The 12,543-nt window shown below is 45.8% G+C and overlaps 1 protein-coding gene across 1 annotated transcript in view; it reads right to left on the minus strand.

Moving 5' to 3' along the window:
• PPFIBP2 (PTPRF interacting protein, binding protein 2 (liprin beta 2)) overlaps positions 1–12,543 on the minus strand; it is a 146,238-nt gene that overhangs the window by 10,495 nt on the left and 123,200 nt on the right. The window contains exons 13-17 of the mRNA XM_008572467.1: positions 11,880–11,937; positions 10,743–10,784; positions 7,226–7,316; positions 5,466–5,607; positions 4,687–4,815 (exon numbers count right to left, since the gene is read on the minus strand). Coding sequence (XP_008570689.1) covers positions 4,687–4,815; positions 5,466–5,607; positions 7,226–7,316; positions 10,743–10,784; positions 11,880–11,937 — 462 coding nt within the window. The remainder of the gene's footprint in view (positions 1–4,686; positions 4,816–5,465; positions 5,608–7,225; positions 7,317–10,742; positions 10,785–11,879; positions 11,938–12,543) is intronic.

Raw genomic sequence — 12,543 nt, forward strand, 5'->3', positions numbered from 1 at the left:
CAGTGGGGGAGACAGGCCCACTGGGAGAACACAGGGACACAGCAAGGACAGCTGATCCACCCCTCGATCAGTGCAGGATCACTCAGAGGAGACTGGTCAGGAATGCAGAACTGCATGGGGTGCAGTTTGATGAAAAGACTCAGGCCCAGACCAGTGTTTCTACACAACCGAGGTGCACCAGGTCTCTGGAGAATGGGAAGTATCTATAATATCTATAAAGAGAACCATTAAAACCTGAGCTGCACAAAAAGCCTTCCCTAGGGAAACAGCAGCAAAGCAGCAATTTAGCTCAACCACACAGCTCAAGTACTGGTTCCCACAGGAAGTTCCTCCATTTTAGAAGTAAGCAAAGGACAAAATATTCGTCCCGGCCCTGCCTGGGGTACTGAGGCATGGAGTAGGGGACCGGACCCCCTTCCCATAACAAGGCACACCGCCAGCACGAAGGAGCATGTCAAAAACATCACCTCCATGGAGGTGGCACACCACAGCCACCGTGAAAACGACTAGATGCCACAACCACCATGCAGATGGTCTGCCAGCCACTGGAGTGCATTGACACAAGGAGAGTCACCAGAAGAGACCAAAGAAAAGAAGAGGATGTCTCTCTCCACAAAGCCCATTTCAGAGTGATAGACAACTCCAATCATATTGAGCCATGGCCACTTTAAGGCTGGAGCTGCTGAGCACATGGAGCAGGAGCTGGCAAAAGACACAGCTGTGCCCTTATTTGCCACAGCTGTGCTGTTCGGATGAAGTTGCTTGGAGGCAGCAGGGGAGAAGAGGGCCTTGGCCCAGGCCAGCAAGACCACTAATAGGGTTCCTGTGGACCCACAACAACTGAAAAAAAGGAGCCACTCAGAGGCCAGTGAGTCATCACAAGGGACCAGTGCACAGCCTATCCCACAGGAAGTGTTTGGAGCAGGAGCAGTGGGGAAGACGGGCCCACTGGGGGAACACTGGGGCACAGCAAGGACAGCTGATCTGCACCCCAGTCAGTACAGGACCACTCAGAGGAGACTGGTCAGGAATACAGAACTGCATGGGGTGCAGCTTGATGAAAAGACTCAGGCCCAGACCAGTGTTTCTACACAACCAAGGTGCACCAGGTCTCTGGAGAATGGGAAGTATCTATAATATTTATAAAGAGAACCATTAAAACCTGAGCTGCACAAAAAGCCTTCCCTAGGGAAACAGCAGCAAAGCAGCAATTTAGCTCAACCACACAGCTCAAGTACTGGTTCCCACAGGAAGTTCCTCCATTTTAGAAGTAAGCAAAGGACAAAATATTCGTCCCGGCCCTGCCCGGGGTACTGAGGCATGGAGTAGGGGACCGGACCCCCTTCCCATAACAAGGCACACCGCCAGCACGAAGGAGCATGCCAAAAACATCACCTCCATGGAGGTGGCACACCACAGCCACCGTGAAAACGACTAGATGCCACAACCACCGTGCAGATGGTCTGCCAGCCACTGGAGTGCATTGACACAAGGAGAGTCACCAGAAGAGACCAAAGAAAAGAAGAGGATGTTTCTCTCCACAAAGCCCATTTCAGAGTGATAGAAGAAGTATCTGCTCTATGATAATATTGGAGGACCTGAACACACCTCTCAGCATTGGACAAAACATCTAGGCAACAAATCCACAGAGTAACTATCACTCTTTCAGAAGGAGAGAAGAAATCTAGGGTAATTAGAGGGGGAGGGGGAGAGATTGGAAAAGGGGCATAAAGAATAAGGACAATTTGTAACAATATATATGTGCTAGTAATATTGATTTGATCAACATATGTTGACATGTATAATCAATTATATGAATATGTATAATCAATTATGATTCAATAAAAATTTTAAAATAAATTAAATAAATCTCTAAACACTATATTCAAACACAGTTTTTATACGTAAATATAAAAATTCCATATATCAAAGTATCAGAAACAAAAGTAAAATTCTTCCACAAACCTAAAAATACTTTGTCACAATTTTTAGACATGGCTTAATATTTTAACATACAAAGAACAGGCAGGAATCTATAAGAAAGACATTAATAATTAAATAAAAATGGGCAAAAATTGCAGACAATTTACAAAAGAAGAATTAAAGTGACAGAAAAACTAAATTAACAATAAAAGTGTAATTTTGAGGAGGGCTATAAAAGTGGAGAAATTTAAAGAAAGAAAAATTTTGAATACTTAATACTGACGAGGATGGGGGTATATAACGGGCACTCTGTATAGCAGTGCTGATTGGGATATAAATCAGTAAAACCTTACCTGGGGTGGAAGAGACAATAAAATTTGTTCTTGCATAATCTGAGAGTGACAGCATTTTTTAAGGCTATACAATAACGGGCACTCTGTATAGCAGTGCTGATTGGGATATAAATCAGTAAAACCTTACCTGGGGAGGAAGAGACAAGAAAATTTGTTCTTGCATAATCTGAGAGTGACAGCATTTTTTTAAGGCTATACCTAAATATCTCTAAACTATAAATACAAGAGGATATTAGCATGTAATTTATATCAAATTTCTGCTTAAGATATAAATGTCTTTTTTTCCTCCAGCAAATTAACTTTTGTTACCACAAGCACTACTCTGTTAAACATAACAATCTCATCAGGACTTCTTCATTCTTATTCATTTATCATCCAGTTATGGTTAACAAAGCACAAAGGCATTCAAACAAAGCAGCCCTGTGTCTGGAAAGGCAGCTTTTTCCTTTGGCAGAGCAAGTGCCTGACACTGGTTACCCCATACCCTACAGTGACTGGCTAAATGCAAGTGGGATCCCTAAGCATGCATGCAGTCCTACTCTAGGAAAGATGCCTGTGGGTCTTAGGAAGGTTCTTATACCCTGACCCAGTGATTTCCCTTCTGGAATCAATCCTTAAAAGCCAGAATTAGAACAAAGATTAATCACTCAAGCTTACTGTAGCTTTATTTTTTTTATCTTAGAAAAATCAGAAACAATAATGCCTAAATTAAGAAAACTGTTAAGTAAATTAGAATACCTAATTATGGAATATATGAGCATACTTCACTATTATCTTTCAATTTGATTGTTCCACAAACTTTTTGAAGTACCCTCAGATAGGTAAGCTTGCTTTGGCTCACTAATGGCTCTGAATTGGTCTTTGACTTCTCAGACTATGTCCTTGGATTCTCTGGCCTCTAAAAGTTCACTGAGCTTTTACATTTGTGATTAGAAGTGTGAACTTCACCCTCCTTGATCCTGGGGGCAGCATGTACAAGAAGTCTATCCATTGTCCCTTGTCTTTTCAAGGCACCTGGAGTATAAACATAGTTCTGGGGATAACCATGAAAGCATAAATAAATCTAGAATGGTCCTGTGTCTCATACATCAGGAGGACCTTGCCAAGCCTCAAAACCTGAGGTGGCAATCCATGCACAAAAAAAATCTATGGCTCCCTTCCACAAGGGATGCAGGTCTGTGAACAATATGATGCATTTAGGGAAATGCTCTTCTACCTTAATTGGACTCTAGATTTTATCATTTCTGAAAACTAATATTTCAGTTGGGCATACCTTATCCAGTAATTATCTGTACTTTCCACCAGTGCATGACAATCTCCAAGGGATTAAAGACAGTTAAATCTTACTTTCCAACTTTTGGTAAGTTTTAAAATCTCACAGTCCAATCCTGCAGAAGGCCCCCAGAATTACTTATCTTGGTAACTTTAGGAGACATTCTGCTAGAGATGAGGTATTTTAGGGACTGCCTGATGGGAGCACAGGATATGCCAAGGAGTTTCCTCAAAACATGGGAGTAAAGATTCACCTGCGCTGGTGTGAAGGGGACACTCCTCTCAGAGCAGAGAGATCTAAAGCAAGGGGGGTAAAGCTAGTAACTGGAGGGTGTCCACCAGGGACACCTCTGGAAAAGTTAAGTGTCTTCTGTGCTTTTTTATCAGAGCAAGATGGGAACAGTCATGTGAAACATACCATTTTTATTCCAACACCACACATCCCTTTGCAATGTCTAGTTAACACCCTTCGGTAAAGGGTAAATGGAATTGTGAGGGATAATGGCAGAAGTGGCCTCTCCATCAACACCCTTTGGCAGAGTCTGTGTGGAAGGAAGGGTGACCCAGAGGCAGGTAAGAGACATGCTTTCTTTCCTAAATATACCTACAGGATGCTGGCCCTTGAATGGCATACAGCTGCTGCTTGGGTTAGATGTGCAGTATCTTGTGTAATCCTCATAAGAACTTTTTAATAAAATACTTGTTTTTCACCTCTGCTTTACAAATGAGGAAATGGAGGAATAGAGACATTAGATGACTTGCCTTAGCACTCACTGCTAGGAAACAGTTGAACAGAGATTCCAGGTCTGGGATTCTAGAATCTGTGTTCTTAATGGCTGCACCAGAGCCTCTCAATCCAGTGTGCAAAGCTGCTGGTGATTTATAGGTGAGCAGAATATTGGGGTGCTCAGGGCCCAAGGGCCACCTCCAGCTGTGTGGAGCCTCTTGCATTTACCTCAGTGTACCTATAAGCACGAGCATATCTACATGTGTCAAACAGACACATTGAGAAGCTCTGCACTAAGGACTCCTGCCTTCTATCTCTGGAGGCTCTGGGACAACCGAAGCCCCTTCTCCCCACTCTGTCCTGGTCAAGATCCCTTACAGCTCTTTGTAGATGGATTGGAGGGAGCCTTACCTTTTCTGTCCCTTGGAGTCTCTTGTCCTAGAAAGTCTTGGCCCGGCGGTAGCCCGGAGCCCACCTCGTCGAAACTCTGCCATGCCTGGTGTGTCAGTGTTGAAATTTCCTGACTGAGTTCTTCGGATTCTGCATGGAGAGGAATCCAGAAAGAGACTGTCAGGGCACACCCCCTCCTTTGCAGGGCCATGCAGGCCAGACCTGGGACTCTGGGTGGCACTGCTCCCCAAGGCCTCCCCAGAGATCAAGGATCACAACCTGTGACAGTTTGTTAGCCAGTCTCAAGCCCCAATTCTAATCCTGCCTCCGGGACTTAGGCCACTCCCCATGGGGGTCAAGGTGAAGGCTGATGCCTATAGGAGGCCCCAGTTTCTGCCTCATTTCACAGACTGAATCTGCTGGACCAGCAAGTACTCAGTTTTCTGTCTTCAAAGACTTAAGACACAGATTGACCCCTACGAAGGAAGAATCCAGTCTCATCTGTGTCTGTCCCAAAGCCCACGTTATGTAAACTGCAGAGAATGTGCTCAGGGTGTGTGGGACAGACAGATGCCTAGAATGAATGACATGGAAGGCAACTAGCTGTATTTAATGGGTGCCTTTCATACTTCTTCTCTGGGCCCTGAAAAATAACTCAAATACTTCTCTTTAAATAGAATCACTCTGTTTTTACTGCTGTTCCAATGTCTAATAGACCAGGGGTTTACAAGAACTCTTCTCAGTCCAGAAGAAAATCAATTCCAAGCATTATAATTACACGATCAAAACCACCAACTTACTTGCCCCAGAATTTCTTGATGCCTTTGGGGCTCCGTTTACCATCTGGCGTCAGAGGAGACTGAGGACTGGACTCAGTGCCCGAAGACGTGGATGAGAGGTCATTGACCATGGCAGTGTCGTCCCAGCCACTTTCTGTGTCTCCTGAGGTTGAAAGAATGAAAAGATGTGTGAATGAGAGTAAGAAACATGACCTTTGGAACTCTTCTCCCCCAAGCTTGGGCCATCCCATGTGGGAGTCTGGAGAATCTGCCCAGCTCTGCATTCAGGGCAGATCTCCACACTGAGACCCCAGAGACCAGCAGGAGCTCAGGCACCCTCCAGCCTTCCTCTCTGAGGAATTAGTGAGCTCAATGTTTCAAATCTGGGTGAGTGAATGTCTTCAAATTCTAAGGGCTTGGGGCCCAAGTACGTGGATTATTCCAACAAGGAGCTTGTTCTCTCAGAGGCAGAAGCAGGAAGGTGGGCAGGAGGGAACCTACCAAAGCTCAGAGTTTGGTAGGGGGAGGTATCAGGGTGGGGAAACAAAGGCATTCTCACTCTCCACCTCACCTGGAACAGGTACAGTACCTAATACGGGGGCACTGACACTCCGGCCACGATCTCCAGCCAACCAAGAAGCAGAGAAGCCACATGAAGAAACAAGAGAGGCCAAAGTCCAGCCCAACAGGGTTATGGGAAAGCAAAGAAATAAACAAAAGAGTGTCATCAAGCAAGAGAGAAAAACTCAAACAGAAAGAAAAATAATCCCAGGAAGAGACTTGGGGTAAGTGGTGACTGAGCTCAGCCCACAGGCTAAGGGCATTGAGACACAGCCTCACGTGAGGAGACCAAATGCTCCCAGTGCCTCTTCCAGGCAGGCTGAGGTGTCCACACATGGGCAGGAGAGGGAGAGCAGCAGAGGCTGGGTACGCCACCCACTTGCAGCTCAGACTAGAATAACCCCAAGCTGCTGTGAGTCCAGTCTGAGTGTCACCGGACACACTCACGCATAGGGCTTATCTGGAACTCCTGCAGCCAAGGGCAGGAGTGATCCTCAGATAGCCCACACATGGGTTGGCCCAGTGAATAGCAGGAGCTGAGGAGTCAGGGGGAGGGAGAACTCTGCCAAGACCAGAATGTTCCTTCCTGGGCCCCAGTGAATCTGCTGCTGCTGTTGGGTAAAGATGGCCTATTTTGGCTGAAAAGCAGCAAATACCTCTGTGGTCTCAGGTCCTAACCACCAAAAGGATACCTGTGGACTGATATCCTTGCCCACTGGCTACTGACTCCATTTGCCTAAGGAAATGCTCTCACTTGGAGAAGCACATACTATCATCCTGTGGGGAAGAGGAAGGCTGCAGGGGGAAGGCAGAGACAGGAGAGAGAAGATCAGAATGACAGAGGACGGAAGATGAGGGACAGGAAAGGGGGAAGGGGTGTCTAAGAGGTAAGGAATGAGGAATGCTGGAAAGGACAGGAAGCGGCTCCAGAGAGGGGACATGGAAGAAGAGGGAAAATGGGGTAGGAGTAACAGCGGGAAAGAAGTATGTCACATACACACTTTGGTTTTCTTGGGCTCTTAGGTGTTTACCTTAGGAAACATCTTGCCCAGACAGGGAGCCTCTGGAAGTGGGACCACCCTGAGGTACAAATTGTTCCAGTACGCACCCCCACCATTCTCCAATCACAGGCTATGGTGCAGGTGCAGGCATCTCGTACAATAATTGTAGGGCCAAGGACGCTGCTCCAGAGGCCACCAGCCCAGGGGCTGGACACTCACTCAGCATCAGCAGGCTGCTCCCTGTGGGGTCAGGCTGGGAGGCGGTGGGAGTTGATCTGGCCGCCTCTCCATTGGGCGTGGCTCCTGAAAGCTTCCCAGGTAACAGAGTCAAGCCCAAACCCAGGACTGATCGCACTACCTCTAAGCAGGCAGTGGACGTGTGCAAAGGGGACCTTCGCTACCTGGCCTAGTGCTCAGGGGCTTAATGAAGTAACCGCCATGAATGACCCTTTGAGCTGTTTGAATATATAAACTGGAATTCTAATAAAAGCTACCTAGTGCTCTTTCTCATACATACACATACACACATACACATACACACACGTGTGCACACACACACATGCTTGGGGGAGATAACAGAAAATGGGCCAGAGGGCAACAGGCCAGCTCCTTAGGAATGTAGGGTCCAAGTGTACAAGAGGTGCAGCTTGTGTTTGAATCCCGGCCATGGAAAGGATCCTAAAGAAACAAGCAGATTAAAAGAAGAAGAACAGCATTAATTTGGTCAAGAATCATATAACGGTCCTTAAATCTTCAAATCTGAGGGAAACAAAGTGGAATGCATTGTGAGAGTGAGAATAAAAGAATAGAAAAATTGAAGCAACATCACTGAGGGAATCAAGTGGATTATTTGATTGGACCTAGAAGAAAAATAACATGAAAGACAAAACAGATTTCAAGACTAGTTAAGTCAGAACAGCAATGGCAGACCCTGTGATGCAGACACCTTCTGAAAAGCCAAGTGTCCAATGCATTTCTGAATTCAGTTTGCTTATGAACATATGTCCTAGATACTGTTTGAAATTTAATTCATTCATTGTACATTGAATACAACACCCTATAAATAAGCTCAGAAAGGAGAGATATGGGAAAAGGGGACTAAATTCTTAATAATTCTAAAAGAACTGGTTGGTGAAATAGAAGTCATTAGAATCTTGAGAGAAAAGGACCATGAGATTTTCAAGTTGGTGATGACCCATGAGGTAGAGGTTGGACATGATCGGACATGATCAAGACCAACAGTTTCCAATGCTCATTCATGCACCGACTGCTTGCTTCATAATCACCTGGAGCACTGGTATGAATTCCCAGGTTCCTCCCTGTTCCCATGAATCAGCCCTATGGAAGTGCACCCCAGGAGTCTGTATTTTTAACGAGCATCTCAGATTATTCTGACACACAGCCAGACCTGGGAAATATGAGAGGGGAAGGGCTCTTAAAAACAGGTTTCTGGTGTGTCATGACACATGTCTCCCAAGACAGGGCAGAACAGCCAAGGACATGATGTAGGCCACTTGGGGAGTGCTCTGAGGAGCTGAGATGCAAGGAAAACATGCATCTAACCCAAGTACAGGGTTCAAAAGGCAGCTCAGACCTGTAGGAAAGATAGCAAAAGAACCAAGGGCAGTGCAAAGGGCTCTCTGGACTCTGTTCAGGCCGAGAAGGAATGACTCACTGCTGCAGAAGGTAGTACAATCTTAAGACATGACAGGAGGAAACAGGATTGCTCACCTCCAATTCTGTTCTTCCATTTGCAAGAAGAATAACCCTGACGATGGGGGAATAGAAACCCCAGCCAAGGGAGCAGTGTAGAATTGATTACCCAGCTGCTTTACATTAGAACAGAGAGGCAGCACGCCAGAGTGGAAAGAGCCCAGGCTTTGAATCAGACTGACTCAGGCAAAGCTTTCTCTTTAACCTCACAGAACCTCTGTTTTATCATTTCTAAGTAGGGAATAACAATCACTGCCTCAGGTTTGATGTGAAATAATACATGCACAGGGTCTAGCACACAGTAGACAGTAGATAAACAGAAGCACAGAAAATATCACATGCCCAGGCCCTAGAGGGACAGCAATACAGGAGAACAGTCCCCAGATCAATACACTGAGAATATCATGCTCAGATCTGTCCAGGGCACACTGAGAAACTAGTGCTGATCCCAGGAAGACTGAGGAACTCTCAATGCTTGTGGTCCATGCAAATGAGAAGGGGATGTCAGAGAACAGAGCACTCAGAGAGTGCTTGAGGAATTAAATTCTAGAGCTGTCAGGAGTAGGGGCCATTGACTTATTCCATGAGCTCCCCACGGAGAGCCAGAGTCAGTGGATGCACATTCTAGGGAAGCTCAGAAGACATGTCTAACAGACAGACCTGGAAAAGAATACAAGGGAGTCTTACAATGTAATGAGCTCAGTCACAGAAAGCAAGGGCCAGACACCAAGGTTAGGGGATGCTGCAGAAAGATTCTCACACCTGTGGAATGGTCCTGGGTAGGATAATGGGGTGTGTGGAGGGGGAGGAAGGGGTGGCCATGTTGAACTAACTGAGGTTGCACAGGATTCTGATTACGGTCAAAGTGGTATAAGAATTAATCTTTTAACCCAGAATATTTTTTCTTCTTAAATAGTCCCAGATCACCCTATTTCTTGGTAATCAAGTCAGTGTCTCAAAGATTGAGCCTAGCAGGTGGTCACTTACAGATACGCTTTAGAAACATCTGTGAATGACCTCTGTGAGGCCAAAGAGCGGGGGGGTGACTGCAGAGTGAAAGATGTAACAGAGCAGTATCCATAGGAAGAAATTCAATTTACCAAGGGACACATGAACCCCAGGCTCAGGGGACTGTGTGTCTAGGGCACCTGGACAGGGGAGCAGGCAGAAGACTTTTACTATATAGTTCAGATGGCCCAAGGAATTGCTGCCCAATTGAAGCCCCGACTGCTACATATATGGAACTGCAGAGAAGCCCCTTACATAGATGCGAAGGTGCAAAAAAGGATCTTCCTCTTACACAGAGTTGGAAGGGCAGAGATGGTCCATTCTAACATACTGATGTGAAAAAATTAAACGATCGTCCTACACAGAAGTCAGCAAGCAGTGAGGCCCCATATGTCATCTGAACGTGGAGGCAGAAGACAGAGAAGGAACATGCCATTGGCCTCACAGTGCATTTCCCATGTAATGTTATAAGTGGTGGCTGGGTGTGGCTAAGATCATGCTAATTATATGAAACTTCAGTTTATCATGGGCTCAACATTTGTACGCTGACCTAGAACCTTAATCCTCTTCCACAGCAGGCTTCCTAGGAGGAAATCGGTTCTAATGCAATTTTTATAACATGGCTTGTTCATCAAAGGGGGACTAAGTGTAGTCCCATGTTTTTAACCATGACATTATCAGCACAAAAAGGATGAGAGCTGTCATACTCTTCTAACTGCACCGAGATCATAACATCCCTTCCCAGTGATTAAATCTGGATTGCTTTTTTAGAGATTAATTTCTCTCAGACTATAAAATGGAGGTGATAATAATAAATCCTATCCCATAGATAATGGCAGTGAAAGCATATTATACATCTGGTGCACATAAAAACAAAATGGGTGGGTGGAGTTTTGTCTTTCCCCTGGCCTTCTTACCCCTTATGGCTAACTATTTTAAGGCTACAAAAGCGATAACTCGGTAAACAAAAACAGTGCAACCACATATAGGTGACAGGGACATGAAGCTAGCGTACCTTGGGTTCTACCACTGGGGAGAGCTGGTTCCCATCGACACACTGTGGAGCGACCAGAGGAATTTCAATCATGTGGAGAAAAAGAGAGCCATGTGAGTCACAAACAGCAACCACTCAGGACCACCTGAATGCTTAAATCTGAAAGACTGGCTGCCCGGTTAGCTCGGCTGGCTAGCACGTGGTGCTGATAACTCCAAGGTCCAGGGTTCAATCCTTGTACCGGCCAGCAAAAAAATCAAAAGAAAAAAGAAAAACAATCTGGAAGGTTCATCCACTCCCTCCCCATCCTCATGTCAGGTAATCCCCATCCATGGCAGGAAACTCAGGTCCCTGTCCAACTCCATGGACAGATATCCTGGGCAGTTGCCAGCAATATGAAAAGGGGAAGAAATACCACCGAATAAGCCCATGGCTCCTGCCTACTCCAGCCTTTATGATTCTCTATTGTATCATCAGGGAGGCTGGCATATTGCTGGAGACCAAGGGATGGTGTGCAGCATGGGCTCACTGAAGGCTGTCAGGGCAGAATCCCTTGGTCTGTAACAGCTAAGCTCAAGAGCCTGCGAACCCCTCCTCTCCAGCACTGGGTCCACCCACATGTACAAGGGCTACTCTCATATAAGATGCCGCAAAATCCTCCTTGTATCTTTCTAGACTCTTACAACAGCTCCCTCTCCAATCTTCTAAATTATCCAATACCTTACTCCTGCGATCATCTCCTTTATCCACATTACTTCTTCATTCAAAATCTCTGCAATGCCACCAAGTGCCCTGGGGGGACAGAGCCAGTATTCAAGATCTTCTCTGGCTTGATCTGACTCTGGGCTCTGACCTTATTTCCTTCTGTCCCCTACCATCTCCCAAACCCTGTCTGTGCCCACTGGACTCTAACCAAGACTTTGTCCACTTCAATATATTCTCTCATCAACTCCAGGCAGTATTTCCTACTTGCCCTGCATTTAGGATGCCTTGGGCCATACCTCGCTGGTTTTCTCAAAATGTTCATGTAATTTCTGCCTCCCCAGCAACTTTAGGAAAGCCTCTGTAAGGTAGGGACCAGGACCTCGCCTGTATATCCCTCCACTGTGCTGGGCCCAAAGTACCCAGTAATTTTTCTGGATAGCTTGATGAGCTGACCTTATCCACAGATTCACTTCTCAAGTCTTCTAGACTACAGCAGAGTTTTTTCTGAGCCCTGGACAAACAGAAAAGAAAGTAAAGATATAGTTACAAGAGAAGGAAGTACATGGTATCATTCAGGCAGAGGACAATTCAAACGCTTATCCAGTTGTCTGTCTTGGGCTTAGGGACAAGGTCAGGGAAAAAATCACCCTCTCATAATAGCCATTACATGTAAGATGAGATTGGCCCATCTTGGGGGATAGCCTAGTCTGACAATGTGTGGGTGAGGGCATCACTTAAACCCCAATAAAAAGTCCTTGACATTGCTCAAAAAGCTAGAATATACTCAATTCTGTTGCACTGATGGGAAGTGACTACTGTGTGATCATAAAGAAGGCCAATGTCTACAGAGTCAAAGGAGAGGAAAAGCAATGGTATTGGCCTGTCTGCGAGTCTAAGAGTAACTCAGGGAAGAGTGAATCGGAGCCTCTTTAGAATGGGGATGAGCACTTCAGCCAGTCACAGCTCCAAAGTATCACCTGCTAGGATCCTCCAACCCTCTGCACTGCATTCCTTGAGCACTCTGCTCAGAGGAATTTTGCTTTCTTGGGGGCTATTTTGCAGAGAAGGGAACCAAATGGGTAGAGAAGAGGCAATACCACTTGTTCACAGGGTAACC

The sequence above is a fragment of the Galeopterus variegatus genome, unplaced genomic scaffold, assembly GCF_000696425.1.
Source record: "Galeopterus variegatus unplaced genomic scaffold, G_variegatus-3.0.2 Scaffold788, whole genome shotgun sequence".
Lineage (NCBI taxonomy): Eukaryota > Metazoa > Chordata > Mammalia > Dermoptera > Cynocephalidae > Galeopterus > Galeopterus variegatus.